This window comes from Maniola hyperantus, chromosome 2 (genome assembly GCF_902806685.2).
Source record: "Maniola hyperantus chromosome 2, iAphHyp1.2, whole genome shotgun sequence".
In the NCBI taxonomy this organism is placed as follows: Eukaryota; Metazoa; Arthropoda; class Insecta; order Lepidoptera; family Nymphalidae; genus Maniola; species Maniola hyperantus.
The window spans coordinates 15,149,467-15,167,039 of record NC_048537.1 but is presented as its reverse complement, the minus strand read 5'-3'; the positions used below and the strand labels follow the sequence as shown (position 1 = coordinate 15,167,039).

The 17,573-nt window shown below is 36.2% G+C and overlaps 2 protein-coding genes across 2 annotated transcripts in view; one reads left to right on the top strand and one right to left on the bottom strand.

Moving 5' to 3' along the window:
• Positions 1 to 333: 333 nt before the first annotated feature.
• Positions 334 to 13,044, bottom strand: LOC117990370 (uncharacterized). The gene is made up of 5 exons (XM_069504568.1): positions 12,558 to 13,044; positions 7,943 to 8,197; positions 4,806 to 4,955; positions 1,867 to 1,993; positions 334 to 1,245 (listed from the first exon to the last, which is right to left on the bottom strand). Exons 1-5 carry the CDS (start codon positions 12,980 to 12,982, stop codon positions 1,111 to 1,113), a joined length of 1,092 nt encoding a protein of 363 aa, XP_069360669.1. The 5' UTR covers positions 12,983 to 13,044; the 3' UTR covers positions 334 to 1,110.
• Positions 13,045 to 16,827: 3,783 nt separating this feature from the next.
• LOC117993267 (protein scarlet-like) overlaps positions 16,828 to 17,573 on the top strand; it is a 37,949-nt gene continuing 37,203 nt past the window's right edge. Inside the window, exon 1 of the mRNA XM_034981025.2 lies at positions 16,828 to 17,051. The gene's annotated coding sequence lies outside the window, so the exon portion shown is untranslated. The remainder of the gene's footprint in view (positions 17,052 to 17,573) is intronic.

The window sequence follows — 17,573 nt, the reverse complement described above, 5'->3', positions numbered from 1 at the left end:
CGTCCAGTAGTTTGAGCTGTGCGTTGACAGATCAAAACCGTATTCTGTATTAATTCAGTTTAATTTCTTTAACTTCTTTCTTACTTTATTCAAATTAAAGAAACCTAACAGCCGTACTCGAGTCGCTTAATCGTTACTTAAGTTTTGTTAAAATGAGACAGAGCTATATCTCTCACATAAATCTGCCTCGTTTTAACTCAATCTTAAGTAACGATTAGCGACTCTGAGTGCGGCTGTAAAACCATTAAAATTGTATCAGTAGGTGGCAACAGGCAACTGGCAGGTGCCTGATCGAAATCATTAAATAAAACGGTCACGATTAAAACACAAGTATTGCCTGTACAATATATTTGATGTCAAAAACTCACAAGACTAAGTAAGTACTAAACAAAATAAAAGCGAGAAAAGCTTGACATCTTAACACTGTACCATACACTTTGTGATCACTTTACAGTAGAATAAGTTTAATAAAAACAGGGCTTTTTGGATGTTAGATGTTCATTAAACGTTAGGTTCTGGATCAGTCAATTTAGTCAATCATGGATGAAAAAATGTATTATGCATACAAAATGACTTCTCACACGCCATTTTAATTATTATGTGTCAGTTGTCATGTCAAAAGTACGATTTTAGCCCTTATTTTAAAAGTGAACTGTATTTTTGACATGACAGTTGACCCATAGAATTGCTCCATGGCCTGATTGCTCAGCACCACCAATTAGATGTTTTTAATATTGTCATGTCAAAAGTACGATTTTAGTCCTTATTTTAAAAGTAAACTGTATTTTTGCCATGACAGTTGACCCATACAATTGCTCAATGGTCTGATTGCTCAGCACCACCAATTAGATGTTTTTAATATTAGCATAATAATATGTGAATTCAATAAACTATGTCCGTATGCGATTTGGCGTTGCTGTAAGCATACCGAGGATATTGCCTAATAAATCAATAAATAGAGTTAAAATGGCACGTAAGAAGTCATTTTGTACTGCATATATTCGCAAACATTAGTTATCCATCATTCACAACTGTGTATGGAAAACCACATATCTGACAGCAAAACCTATTGTGTAATGGACACTTTAGGATAAATTGGCGTTTTATAATCTACTTTTCGGAGGGGAGTCCTGCCGCTTGTTCTTTGTGACGACGGATAGCGTCTTCATGGCGTTTAATCTGCTCTTGGTGGAAAGCAATCTCTTTGTCTAAATGCCCCTTCAAGTTTGCCAACTGTTCCTTTTGCTGTAAATAAAAATAACAACATGGCTAATATTAATTTTTTTGGTTGTTCATAAATCTTTTAACTAAAACCGGCCATGTGTGTGTTGGGCATATAGTGTGGGTCACAATAGCTGTATCCTTTCGTCTCAGAAAATCACATAGTCCACCACGCTGGCCAAGTGCTGATTTGCAAACATCACACACCTTTTAAAACATTATGGAGAACTCTCAGTCATACAGGTTTCCTCACGATATTTTCCTTCACCATTAAAACAAGTGATATTTAATTGCTAAAACACACATATAACTTCAAAAAGTTCGAGTTTCGTGCCCAGGAATGAATCCCTGACACCTTGAATAGAAAGCCAATGTCTTAATCACTAGGCTATCACCACTTAATCTTGCCATAGTGGTCCGTCATCATCAACAGATATACTGACGTCCACAGCTGGACATAGGTCTAGTATAGGAACTTCCACACACCCCTGCACTGTCTCGCACACGTGCTCCTGTATCTGTCGACCTAGCTAGGGTTCTTCCAATGCTGCGCTTTCCAGTGTGAGGTCCCCATTCTAGCATCTTGGGTGCCTCAGCCATAATGGTTAGTGATAGATATTAAATGAACATTGGACATGTAAGTACCTTTTTGTAGAAGTATTCATCTTCCCTAGCGGCCTCCATCTTGCCAAATGCACCACCGGCATCACGGATGGCACCACCGCCGCCACCACCCTTGCCAGCACCAGAGCCTGGTTCACCGGCATACATTCTGAAAACATACATCCAGTATTTTAGCGTTTAAACTATTGTGAGTGATTTCCATTATATATAATATCTGTCCCGGCTTTACTCACGTGTTTACCCTCACAACGGGCTCTACGGACAGCGGCACGCGCAGCTCGCAGTCACAATTGTGACGCGTGCGCGACCTGACTCCCTTGAAAAAGGACCCCGGATGGGTTCGAAACTAGTCGGGCTAACGTCGACTAAACACGTGAGTAAGGCCGGGACAGATATTATATATAATACATCCAGTATTTTATCCTCAAATCCTAAGCACATTTGTGGGCTCAAAGCCATATAAACCTTTAATGGTGGAAACGCTAGGGTAACTCCTACTTGAAAGTATTAAGGTACTAGCTGATGCCCGCGACTTCGTACGCGTGGAATTAGGTTTTTAAAAATGCCGTGGGAACTCTTTGATTTTCCGGGATAAAAAGTAGCCTATGTCACTCTTCAGGTATTTGTAGAAGTATTCATCTATACCCATGCAAAAAATCATGTCAATCCGTTGCGACGTGATTGAAGGGCAAACTAACAAACCAACAAACAAACACACTTTCGCATTTATAATAAGGGTACTGATAAATAAGGTATAAATATTTTTCTTTCTTCTTTCTTCGATAGTGCCCGCAGTAACCTTAGTCAGTTATCTTACATACAGTATGCGGCAGAAAGTAATGTACATCTGCCTTTAGAATGACATTTCGGCATTGTAGAGCATTGTCTCTGTCACTCATACCTGACGTTTTGTCAGTTTCAACGACAGAGACAACGTTCTACAAATCTGTTATCTTGTTCTAAAGGTCAATGAAATTTACTTGTACATTACTTTCTGCCATGTACCTACTATACATAAATTTTGAGACAGTCTACATTAATACTGGAACCAAGTAACATCACAAGAGATAATTTACATTTTTATTTAAATACATGCTTTGATGCCAGCAATGTGTACTTACAGCCTACTAGCTGATGCCTGTGACATCATCCACATGGATTTAGGTTTTTAAAAATCCTATGGGAACTATTTAATTTTCCTGGATAAGAAGTAGCCTATGTCCCTCTCCAGGTCTTAAACTTTACCCATGCAAAAAATTCAGTGCTCTGTTGCGATGTTATTGAAGGACAACCCCACAAACCAATAAACCAACAAACAAAAACACTTTCGCGTTTATAATATAGGTGTAGATAAGGTAGTTCTTTTGCTAATAAATAAATTAAAAATAATTTTTAAATAAAATAATGAATGTATGATAATGTTTTTTCAATTTATTTTTCAATTTTTGTTCAAATTTGGTTTAATAAGACATGTGTATTGACCTACAGTGCAGATCAGTGACAATCGCAATGCATAAATTAACAATAGATTTTTAAAAACACAATACATGCCTAATAATATAAGAAATGCAAGCTTTAATACAGCTTCCCTCTCGTTACACTGCTCACTTTCCTGTGTTGTAAAGAGAGCAACACATTTATTGATATTTACACATTTTTAGTACATTTATTGATATTTTCCACTGTGCAGTAATTTATATAAGCCTCAAATTATCCTGCATTCATTGTAGTTACTGTATCATGCAAAATTTCACATCACAATAATAACATTATGTACCTACCTACTACAGTTAAATTATAAGGTACCTGGTTGATGTCTAAATTCAAGTAGATTTGTTGTTTTTTCTATCTATTATGTATGCTATGCTTGTGCCAATCATAATGACTTAGCTGCTACGCTAATTTCGCCTAAGAACGAAGATGGTAGGGGTTAAATTTGATTGTGAATTACAAGGAATACAGAAATTACAAAGGGCACGTCGCCAAATCTAAATTTATAAATGACTGATATTTACAAACATATTTACATTGTATGGTATGTTTTAGGAAGATTTCAAATTTCTATTACCTATTTATAAAAAATTAGGTAGGACTATTGGCTGATAGGTTAGGGTTGCGTAACAACCGGCTCGAAATATCTTACCTAACTGAAATTGCACGTAACACTGGAGTTCTGGTCCTTGCTAAGAAGTTCATGATTGCGTATAAAATAGTCTGTACTTCAAATAAAAATGAATAAAATTTTGCAGATTTTTCCCGAAGATTTTTATTTTTCTATTTCAGTTTTCAATTTCAAATCAAAATGACATTGACAATTGAAATTGACAAGAAATTGACAAATGTCCACAGATTAAAAACATAGCATTGGACTGGAAATCTATAATCTGCTCTATTATAATTTTGAAATAGTGAAATATTATTAAAAGTATTATTAATAATTCTTATCTAAATTAAAATTTATCTAAGTTCATAAAAGTTTGATAAATCAACTCTAAAATTAAAAACCTGCAGATATACCTAGTGGGACTGGGGAGAACCTGCATTGTGCCTTAAACTCAGTTTATGAATATGTCCATAGATGGCGCTGCTCTTTTAGAATCCAGAAACTATAGGTACCTTTCGGAAAATTAAAATGAATGATGAATCAGACTTTTGAAATTGTTTTCATTATCGTTGTTCATTATCACTACCAACCAAGCTGTGGTGACAAGCTTTTTGGCTTTTTACCTAATTACGCCAAAGCCAAAAGGAAGGAAGGGTAGGCACGGAACAGAAAAAACACTTTTTCAAACTGTTTTTTCTGTTCCGTGAGGGTAGGTATACCTACAATAGGTATGATTAAATTTTATCAATCACTCTAAGTGAAGTTTATTGCACGATTTGCAGTTTATATTTTATGCTGTTAGCATACCTTTACCATGAGGATAAACTGCCTGCATAAAATTAAGCTTTATTCTTACGCCATTTCTCGGTTTTTCATCCAGAGAATATGTTTCAGTTTTTGTTCAGCAATAATCTTGTTTAGTTCGGCAGTTTCTCGCATAGCTCTAAAGACTTGGCGTTCTTCTTTCAAAGATTCTATTTTTAGTTGTTTTTCTGTGACTGAATACCTGAAAAAGTTGTAGGTTAGTTAGTAGCAAAATTAAAAACCTTCAAAGCAAGAGTGAATAGATTTTATTAAAAGTATTAGTAGGTAAAGTCTTCGAACAGTGCGTGTTGCCAATAATGACATATATATGGATCCGAGACATGCAGGCCGATTGCCGTAAACTGACATGTGACATCGCAATAGAAATATCCTTAAGAATCGTGATCGTTACAGTTGATAAATTTGCTATCGCGGACGACTAATGCACTATATCGCATTTGGTCATTATCGACATTTTGATGACGTATTGGTAGCACGGACCTATTTATAACCCGACTAAATCGAATATCTATGGTAATCACTTGGTAATCTAGCAATTTACATGGACATAACAGTCTCCTAAATTTGGCTACGTTACTTATTACAAAGAAGTAGTTAGTCTGTGGTAACGTTTACGCGTTTGTTTTTTGTGATTAATTCTGCAACTTTGCTTGCTCCTCGGACTCCGGAGACTTAGTTTTTCTCACTGAACTTATACGCAAATGCCTGGGCACTGATTTGCCTAAGTATTGGGACCCTTATTGACGGACTGTGGCTGCTTCGAGAAGTTGTTGTGTGACCTCGTCTGTGTGGTAGAAGTTAGAACTCGTAAGTTAACAAACGTTATCATTCAATACAAGTAAGGGCTCTCATGCGGGTTTCCTCACGATCTTCCTTTTCCTTCACAGCTAAGCAAGTGATATTTAGTTGTTACAATGGTATTAAACTCCGAAAAGTTAGAAGAGTTTTAACAGCGTTTCATAAAGTACCTACCTATTATACAAATTGAGTCCATTGCTACTGGTGGTTATGACTTCATAGTAAGTACCTCCACACTACAAGTGCTTTCTCGAGTATGTTTCCTTATGTATCTAGAGCTGCCTAAAACGTTGCTCTTCATATGAAAGTTTGGATGTTTCTTACTCCTTCGCACCACAAATATTTAAAGAAACAATTTGGATTAGCTAAATTAGTAACAAAGATACCATATACACTGATTCTAAAGTCTTCGCAGACAAAGTCATACCTAAACAGAAGCAGGTAGTGCCTAGTGGTATAGATTAAGCAACACAGTCAGTGGTCACTTACTCAGTTATCATAATTTTTTTTCAGGCAAAGGTGATACAGTGCTGCATTCATTTCTTCATCCTGACAAAGATATGGATTGGGATATGTTGTGAACTCGAGCTCTTGGACCCCGTGCAGAGACAAATAAAATAATGAACGGTGCCAGATTAGATTTATAAGAAGCAGATGGTGATATAATTAAAATTTCAGAATCTAATCTACTTTAATAAAAGAATACATAAAAAATCATCAAACTGTTGTTTTATTTGCCTAAATAATTTAAATTCCAAAGTAATTTCCAAAGCTAAATCAATTAAATCAGAAAATGATTTGACTTTTGGACATTACTTTGGGGAATAATTTTAGAAGTCCCCCGAAGAGCCTAGTGGTTAGGATGTCCACCTCTGAATAATTGAAGGTTGGGGGTTCAATTCTAGGTACGCATCTCTAAGAGTTATGTGCGTTTTAAACAATTAATTATACTTAACTTGATTTAGCGGTGAAGGAAACATCATGAGGAAATTTGCATGCCTGAGAGTTCTCCATATTGTTCTCAAAGGAGTCAAAGGTATACTATTATGTTCAGCCTGTCGCTGGCTCACTATAGAGTACGGTTCTCTTGAGTGTGAGAAGAGTTTTGACCATAGTCTACCATGCTGGCCAAATGCGGATTGGTAGACTTCACACACCTTTGATAACATTTTGGAGAACTCTCAGGCATGCAGGTTTCCACACGATGTTTTCCATCACCGTTAAAGCAATGATATTTAATTATTTACTTAAAATGCACATAACTGTTCTCCAAGAAGTTATAGGTGCGTGTAAAAAGTACTCTGTGATTCTCATTTCTCTGTGTTAGTATACCTCTATATTTAATGTACTCTGTGCATCAAACCTACTAATGAAAGAGTCATCACATATTCTTTTAAAAGTACTTATGAGACTTATATTAATCTAAAAATGCTTTTATACTATTATACTAGCTTCTAAAATTAATAATTGATTTCTTATCTAGCAGAAGAATTACTATAGCCTTTTTTAATCCCTTTCATAACTTTATTTTAATTAATATGAGTAGTAAAACGATTTGCGGATAGCTTATGTCACTGATAAAAACACCTCTCGAGTTGTTTCAATGAAAACCTCATTTGACGTAACATTTGTCGAGGTTCTTATATGACATCAAACTTCAAAACGCGTCCGCAATAGCATTTTTCATACAATAAATTTTATCGATAGTGTAAATGAACTGTCAAAACATTTTTTTGTCCACATCTATCCTTTGTGGACTGTCTCAATGAACCGTGATAGGAAAACCATATTTTGACATTGATGCTGTCATTAAATGATAGATGCAGTCGATTCGCAATCGGCCTGATGGTCGCTAACTATGGGCCTCATAAGAAAGCTCAGAGTCACTCAACGGGCGATGGAGAGAGCTATAATGCTTGGAGTTTCTCTATGTGATCAAATCAGAAATGAGGAGATCCGTAGGAGAACTAGAGTAGGTAACCGATATAGCTCAACGGGTTGCGAAGCTGAAGTGGCAATGGGCAGGGCACATAGTTCGTAAAACCGATGGACGTTGGGGTGCTGGAATGGCGACCTCGCACCGGAAGACGCACCCCTGAACGGACGACATCAGACGAGTCGCAGGGAGCCGCTGGATTCAGCGTGGCGTGTGGAAGTCCCTACAAGAGATCCATGTCCAGCAGTGGAGGTTTATCGGTTATTGATGATGATGATGATGTTAATTATATGGCAGAAAACACGGACGCCGGCCACATAAGGATGCCATCGTTCACGGTGTAGCACTTGGCCGGCGTGGTAGACTATGGCCGAACCCTTCTCATTCTAAGAAAGCCGGTGATGGGTTGATGATAGTGATGGTGATTGACTCACTTTAAAAACTCTTCCTTTTCTGTATCAACTGTCAGATTTGCCCCATTATCTTCTACAAATTCAGTTGTTGGTTCAGTCATGGAACTTGTAGATTTCTTGTTACTCATATTCTCCTGATTCGCCACGGAGTCTTCAGCACCTATAACCTCAGTTGACTCGGAATTGCATGTTGAGGATTCTCTTGTATTGTCGACTTTTTCCTGTAAGCTCTCTTGGCATGGATTGGTGCTACTGCAACTTGGTTGGCTTGTATCTCTGTAAAATGAATGTTTATGTTTTTTTTTAATTTACCGACTAGCGCTTGGCTGCAATCAGACCTGGTGGCAAGTGATGATGCAGCTTTAGTTGGAGCGCGCTTGACTAGAATAATATGTTGTTTTTAGGGTTCCGTACCCGAATGGGTCCCTATTACTATATTATGCCTCCGCTGTCTGTCCGTCCGTCAGTCCATTTTTATTTTTTATTTTATTAAAATACAAGTTAGCCCTTGACTGCAATCGCACCTGGTGGTAAGTGATGATGCAGTCTAAGATGGTAGCGGGCTAACCTGGAAGAAGCATGGCAATTTTTACTAAGACCATGCCCCTTTGGCATCCGACTGTCGATCCATCTGTCCGTCCTTCTGTCTGTCCGCCCGTCTGTTCGTCCGTCTGTCCGTCCATCTGTCCATCAGTCCGTCCGTCTGTCAGCGGGCTGTATCTCATGATCATACATCACAGTGTGTGTGTATTTCTATTGCCGCTATAACAACGAATAAGTAGGTAATATAAGTTTCAAAATGGCCGCCATGTACTTAATTAAAAAATTAAAAAGTACGTCAGTGTTAGAAATATCTTGAAAGATGGTACGAGACCCTTCGTGTGTAAGTCTGTCTCGCACTTGACCGGTTTTCTTTATTTTTTATTTTAATATTTTGAAATAAGCCTATATTTTGAAATTAAGTAGGTATTAAATTAAGTAATTACTTAAGTAAAGTTTGCCTAGCTGTTAGTTTTACAATTTTGTTTAACTAAGTACTTTAATGTATAATATTCAATTATGTACTTGAATATTATAAGGTAACGACACCAATTATGGACGGTTTAAGGACAAAAAAATATATATTTCAATATATCTCCTTAGATAAGAAACATATACAGTTAGAACTAAATGTAGCATGAAGGTTGGGTTATCCTTTATGTAATTTAATTATAATAACTAGGCTAAGATAACAAGGTCAAATAAAATAATTAAAATATTCAAACTGTATTTAAAATATTCATTCAACCAATGATGTACAGTAAAAATCTGGTAATGGACACCCAATAATGAACAAGATCTAGTAATGGACGCCCATTAATTAACAAAATCCAGTTATGGACATCCAATTAATGGACAATGGACGGACAGATAGGTACCAACTTGTTTTTATATTTATGAAGCCAGCATGGTGGAGGATGCAATGGTAAAAATGAAGAACTGAGTTATGAGTATGATTCTTTCATATTTATTAACTAAAAACTAATTAGTCAGAAAAGTATTCATTTTCATTAGTTCGATCCCATTTTCAGCACAAAAATCAGAAAGATGTAGCGTTAAATGAGACCTGTGTCCATCTAGGAAAAATAAAATGGGTTTTTTTATGTTTTGTTCTATAAGCCATGGGTGAAATATGTTGGTAATGAACTCATAAAATGTGGCCCCGCACATCCATCCGGTTTGAGACCTGCCAATCCCAAAATTATCTGGACATTTACTCGATACAGCTGCTGGGATTCTCTCGTAATTATAAACAACCATGGGAGGAGCCAAAGTCCCTGCAGCATTCGCAGTAATTTAAACTGTGAGATTATCTTTTTCGTCCCCTGAAGAGCTCTATACATGTTTATCACCTCGTCTAGCAAGTACTTTTCCTGGTTTAGGCGACAAGTAAAATGCACTCTCATCTGTATTAAATATTCTATCAGGCTCTTCAAGCACCGACTTTAAATCTTTTTCCTGTAAATAATCATCGATTTCTTTAAACCATCTTTCTATGTCTTAAAATAAGACTATTTTAGGTTTTCTCTGACATCATATTTTAAATTTATTTTTTATTTTTTAGTACCTATGTTAATAGTAACTAAATGTGTAACTGACACTATTGTAAAATTGCGCGCCATTGATGGCAGATTGTAATTGGACTTTAATATTTTTAAGACCCTATGTACATACAATTTTGCAATTAATAAACTTATCTTATCTTATCTTATCTTGTTCTGTTACATTGTCTCTCGCTGTAGTTAAATTTTGAGAAGTTCTTTCAGAAATTATAGGGTGTCGCTTTAAAAACAGACTATACCACTTCTTTCCTGGGCGATTGTTGACAAAAGGTGTTACTTGGCGTTTTTCCGAAATTATTCTTTGAACGCTGTCAAGCAGCTCATATTTGGTTATCGGAATATGCTTTTCACTCATTAGTTCAACCCACAATTCTAATACACGTTCTTCATCTTTAGATAAATACGTGGCTAGACCCATGGAACACTCAAGCGGACTTTTTCCTGTTATTTTATTGTGTAATGTTACTCTTGGCACCCCAAATCTTTCAGCAGCTTTAGCAATTTTTTCCCCCTTCCTAACCGCTTCTATGGCCTTCCCCATTTGCTCGGGGGTGTAATTTTTCTTTGGTGCCATTCTATAAAGATAAAATACAAAATTAAAAGGTTTAAATATAACCCAGACGCCATACCCCCAACCCATCCTAATTTCTCTTTCCTGCTCCATCATCAAGCCCTGATCATCATATATCTATAATAATCTAATCATCGGGACTATTCTAATACCAACGACAACACAAGAGTAAGTTGTTGAGGAGTTGGGTGTTTCGAAACTTTAAATGATGCTGCAGATGAAAATAGCTGAGATTACTTTACTGGTGGTAGGACTCTTCTTGCGGAGTTCGTCCGGGTAGGTACCACCGCGGTGTCCGTTATTCTACCGTGAAGCAGTATTACTGTGTTTCGGTTTGAAGGGCGCTGTACGCCGACGTGATTACTGTTCAAAATGAGACCTAAGAACTGTTGTCTCAGGGTGATGAGTGCAGTGCAGTGTGTCGTATGATACTGCAATGCAAAATTATGGGACGCACTGCATCTGACATGGGCAGGCGTATCACTTAACATCAGGTGAACGTCTTGCTCGTCTCATCATTCAATGATATTAAAAAAAAAAAACTTAATCAACTAGGAAAAGAGCTAATAATCCTCAAAGGGCTGAACAGATTTTTATTAAACATAACATCCAACCGTCCACCATCATACATCATCATTCACCTTTCATCATCATTTACCATCTCGATAATTTCAGCTGTCAAACAGAAAACACCGCATCAGAATCGGTTCATTCGTTTATAAGCTACGATGCTCTAGACAGCTACACAGATACATATGTTAAACTTATAACAACCCTCGTTTCTTTCGTCGGAGGTTAAAAAATAACTGAAATAAAATTGATCTGTCCATCACTGGGAACTGTAGAATTCCAGTAATGAACATAATATGTCTATAACTGGGTATTCTTTAGTTTCCAATTATGGACATTTTATGTCCATTACTGGATTCTGTAGAGCAAAATAAAAATAAAGTAGTTACTTTGAAAGAGAAAATTGAGCATCGCACAATAAAGCTCAAATTCTAGAACAGACAAAAAAAAGTAGTTGTGACACAATGTTCATGATTGGTAAATGCTTGAAAAAAAAATCCAGTAATGTACATCATCAAATTCGCATTACAAATCAAAACTGTCCTGGCTTATTGCTGTGGATTATTTGGTCAATTTATCATACTACACATAAAATAATGTCTCATTTCTATACCACACCTCTATTAGAGTCTATAAACAAAAGTATTCACTTACTTCCTTAATGATTTCCTTAATAGAACTGGATTATTTGTGAACAACTCACTGCACACGAAACTAACCATTCGCCATTTTGAAACAAAATGGCCGAGGGAAATGATACGTCACCTTTTGACAGATGGGCTGTCAAAGTCTATGTTTAAGTGTTGCCAGAATTTAAAATCAAATTTGTACCCTTAATTTATAAACTTTTTTCTTTTTTTGTCCATTATTGGGGTGATGTACAACACTGGTGTCATTACCTTAATTATACGAAAGTAACTCAGTTTGTTCTGTTTGCTACTGATCTTTTCACGGCGTAAGTAACTGCTAAACCGATTTTTACGAGCACAGGGATACCTTGCCTCTTGGGGACTAACGATACTTTTTATCCCGAAAAAGCAGTTCCCACGGGATTTTCAAAAAACCTAAACACACGCGGACAGATGTCAGCTATAGTACTTACCTACCTAATAATTTGCATAAATAAACACACCTCTAACGGTAATCCATACTAATATTATAAATGCGAAAGTGTCTGTCTGTCTGTCTGCTAGCTTTTCACGGCCCAACCGTTCAACCGATTTTGACGAAATTTGGTACAGAGATAGCTTGCATCCGGGGAAGCACATAGGCTACTTTTCAGCCCGGAAAATTGTTGAGTTCCCACGGGATTTTTAAAAACCTAAATCCACGCGTACGAAGTCTCGGGCATCAGCTAGCTAGTTTAATTTAAAACTAACTTAATAATACTCACTCATCAATGCTTTCAGTCTTAATTTCGATGTTAGTTGTCATAGTTGTATCGTTCGACTCATTTTCCTCCTTGAGTACTCCGTCCTTAATTAAATCTAGTAAGTGACATACTTCAAAGGACTGCCTCGAATATTTATTTACCATCCCTGCGTTATGGACAATCTCATCGCGAGCTATGCGTCTCATATTCTGCCATTGGGTTTTAACCTTCTTGATAGATAGCCCAGTGAATTTGTTACCAAACTTCAATGCTAGTTTACGTAGTATATCGTTCCACGCTACATCTTTTTCCTCGGAATGGTTAGGTCCATTGTTAGTTTTAGTTATAACCACTTCCTTGTGCTCTTTAATTAGTTCCAGCAAGTACTGTTTTTCTTCGGGTGACCAATTCGGCGTCCTAGCACGCTTGCTCGCAATTCTAACCATTTTTCGCGATACCTCCCGCGGATCGTGCCTAATTTTTTGCAATGTTTTATTGCAAACGATGCACTCAACGTCCAAATATATCGGTTTCCACATTTAAAAACAAATGAACGGCGAAACGATTGAAATCTGACAGCGAATGCGCTAACTGCGACTCTACTGTTTAAATTTTTTCTCGCAATGAGGTTCCTTCCGTATTTAGCGAATTTAACTTTTTGAAATAATGAAAATACCTATGAAATAATTTCAGTTAGGCTAAGACTTCATTTTATTAGTTTACTAGCTGAAGCCCGCGACTTCGTCCGCGTGGATTTAACTAGGCGTTTTAAAAATTCAGTGGGAACTTTGATTTTCCGGCAAAAAGGTAATAAGTATATAAGGCTTTGAGATGCAAGCTATTTATGTACAAAATGTATAATGCCTGCGACTTTATAAACGTGGATTTAGGTTTTGGGAACGCTTTGTCTTTTTGCGACAATAAGAAGGATATGGCCGTCTCCGCGCTACGAAGTTTCGTCAAAATCGGTTTTATCGAATGAGCTGTTAAGAGCTAGCAGACAGACAGACAGTTTCGTATTTATAATAATATTGTAGAAATATATAGAAGTATGATACTATGAATTTTGTTTTCTTAGGTTACCTAATAATATTTAAATACTTTTTAGTTTAAACCTCTACCTAATTAAATATCTTAATGTTTTCAAGATAATGACACTTCATGAAGGAGTTAGTAGCTTGGTTAGTAGTGACATTAAAATTGTAATTAACGTCATAACAATAATTAATTAAAATTGTGTAATTGAAAATGTGGAGCGAGTTAAGGGAAATATTTGTTTGATTGCAACATTGAAGATGCACTTATGTAAGCAAACGTTTTATGAGATAACTGATAAGATAATATTAACGGATTGTTTAATTATGAGAAAGTAAATATTACATCTTTTTCGGCACTTCAGTTGCCTACAGTACGTACAGCTACGCGACAGAAAATATTATACATCGACTACATCGACCTTTAGAAAGAGATAGCGGTTCCGTAGAGCGTTGTCTCTGTCTTGAGACCGACAAAATAACACATTGGAATGAGTAACAAAGACAACGCTCTACAAAGTCGAAATCTCATTCTAAAGGTCGATGTGCAATATTTCTTGTAGGTAGGCATGTAGGTACTCAGATCAACATTTTAACTACATTTTAACTAGTGGGCATAGATTAATCCGGAGAGTAACGCGAAGAGTCACATAGATTACTTTTTATCTCGGGAAATCAGTGATTCCACGGGATTTTAGAAAACTTAAATTCACGCAGACGAAATCATGGCCATCATCTAATCATCATCAATACGCCAAGCCGAGGGTCAGAATAACTAATATAAGTAACAAAAAACCGGCCAAGTGCGAGTCGAGGGTTTCGTCGTATCGAGGCTACAGTCGTATTTTTTCGACATTTTGCACGATAAATCAAAAACTATTATGTATACATAAAAATAAATAAAACCTGTTGTAAAAATGTACAGGTAAAGCTCTTTCATATAAATAGTACACTTGGTATAGTAATCTTACTTTAAAAGTTTAAAATAGGTACCTACTTATTATATTTTGTTCAACACATTTTAATTTTTATTTGTGATGTAACCACGAACTATAAGACTTACCTACCTACCAAATTTTGTGATTCTAGGTCAACGGGAAGTACCCCGTAGGTTTCTTGACAGACACGACGGACAGACAAACAGACAGACAACGAAGTGCTCCTATAAGGGTTTCTTTTTCCTTTTGAGGTACGGTACGGAACGCTAAACATAATGTTACACTCTTCAATTTTGCTAATTTCCATGTCTATAAATAAAAGTATTATTTATAGACATGGATTTTTTATTATAGTGCCTAAATTTCCGAAATAGCTGGAACTAATTTGAATATTGTTACTAAAAATAAAATCTAGAAACAACCTGTTTCTAGATTTTATTGGTTTACCAAACTAATTATATCAAACTAGCAGACACGCGGCTTCGCTCGAGTGGAACTTTTGAAAATCCCTTGAGGATATAATTTCTGAAAATCCTGAAATACTTTCGTATTTCTACCTTTTTAAATAAAACGCCTACATGCCTACCAAGTTTCAAGTTTCAACTTAAATAATGTCGGTTTTTAGGGTTCCGTAGTAAACAAGGAACCCTTATAGTTTCGCCATGTCCGTCCGTCTGTCTGTCCGTCCGTCCTCGGTTAATCTCAGAGACTATTAGTGCTAGAAATTTGTAATTTGGCATGGGTATAAATATTAATCACGTCGACAAAGTGGTGAAATAAAATTTTGATTAATATTTTTTTTAGGGTAGCTCCCCTACGTGTAAAGTGGGGATAATTTTTTTTTTCTCGTCTACCCCATAGTGTGGGGTATCGTTGAATAGGTCTTTTAAAAATACTGTGGGTGTGGGAACATCATTTTTCGATTTCTAGATCCGTTTGTAAAATATGATATTTTAAAGTGTTAATTTTTATTAGAGTCAAGTCCCCCCCCCCCTCTATCAGCCAAATGGTAGTATATAAGAACGTGAAAAAATTCACAGCAGTAGTATTATATATAATCAATTTTAAAGGAAAACTATCATGGCTATGTAGGGTAACTGTTTTTCGAGGATTGTGCCTACGGAACCCTACACTGCGCGTGGGCCGCCACGCACTTGGCCGGTTTTTTATTAACTTTGTGGGGTAAGTGGTAGAATGGTGGTAGAATTTCCACAATTATGAAATACGTATTTCTTCAAGTCCAAATACCAATTTTCAAGGATTTTCACTTGAAAAACGTTGAATTTTTAAAAAAGCCGTGATAAAACGACAGACGTTCATACAATCTTTCTTCGCCTATGTCGAGTATATTGCTTTAGAGTTTTTAAGGGAGTACTTCGTAAAGGAACTTATACTGTCAAAATTTCAAGTTTCTAACCCTAGCGGCTTAGGCTCTGCGTAAATAAATCAGTCAATTAGTCAGTCTGGACAAATCTTTTTATATGTATATAAAAAGAAAAAGAAGAAGCAGATTAAAAATTATCGAAATATTTTATAGTAAGTATATAGGTAGGCACATCTCCGGTAACACTAATCGTACAGTAAAATAATTAAATACTTTTATTAATAAAAATTAATTTTAATTTTATCGTCATTAAATTTGAAACACATGGAATTCGGATATTAAACTAATATTTATGGCGCTACGTAGATTGCGTCAAGTCTAACGTTATCAGTAGGCATTTAAGCTTTTCGTATGTGGATTGTGGAGCCATGTGTTTTTTTAATTCAAACACAAATTAACTCTTGAATGCAATCTCACCTGGTGGTGTAATGATGAAGTCTAAGATGGAAGCGGGCTAACCTGCAAGGAGTATGACAGTCTATTATATTATTATTAAACACATAAGTACCCCTTCCGGAATGTTACTCGTAATTCGCTTGGCGGCACGGCTTTGCCGGTAGGATGGTAACCATGCCACGGTCGAAGCCGCCCACCACACCAGACCAGAGAAAATTCAGAAATTATTAAATTCCAAATTTCCCCTGCCGGCAATCGAACCCTGCACCTCCCACTAGCAAGACCACAGAGCTATTCGCGCTCATCACTGCGCCAGTGAGGTCGTCAAACTACAACATGTGTGGAACATACCTAAAGCATAGACAAGAATATTACGAATAAAATGTTTTTAATAAGTCAAGCTCCAAATGCACGACTAGATTTTTTATGCTTTCACAGAGCGTAATGATTAGTAAAATGATAACGAAATTAATATTGTCTTAATGAACTATTAAGTAACCGCATGATTTTCTCAAAATGATGGACATAGTCAGTTGTATGTGGAAACTCGATCATGACGGTAGCGGGCATGCTTTACTGAATCGAAACATAACCTGTAACGTGAATGAACTTAATTAAAAAAAAAACTAAAAAAAAAAATTCTACGTCAATAAAACAGTGATTTATTTTAGTAGTGAATTTTTTTAAGTCATAAAAACCGACTTTTTCGTTGTTTTTATCGGCTTTATAGTGTTGTGCAACATCTTTGCCGGTTTTTTCTAAGGTGAGTGTACAGGATTAAGTTCCAAGAAAAAAACCGTAGTTAAAAATACATTAGCAAATCGATTATTAAGTAAGTACTTACCTACCTATGGTTTTTAATTGACATGTCATTGAAATTCATTGGGAAATAGTAACGAAAGTAACTAAGTTTTTGTTAACGAAAGTTACTGTTTCTAAATGAAATGCTATACCTACCTATGCAGGTGTAGTTAAATTAGTAGCAGAGGTTTTCTTGGCATAAAAATGCGGTGGGATCCCAACTCCTTCGACATACGACATACGACTCTAAATAGTAGGTCTATTTCACAATTTAACGATTATTAAGATTATCCGCAATAGGTCGAGGTGGCATATGAATAGTGGGCACTGGTAGTGGTAATCTCAAAAGCTTATGGCAGAGTATGTACCTATGTAGTCGTGTATAGACTGATACTTTATTTTGTTTTCATGAGAAAGTTTCAGTAGTTCTTTAGTAGTTCATTAAAAAGCTTTTTAACTTATCATTTGTAGAGACAAAACGTGT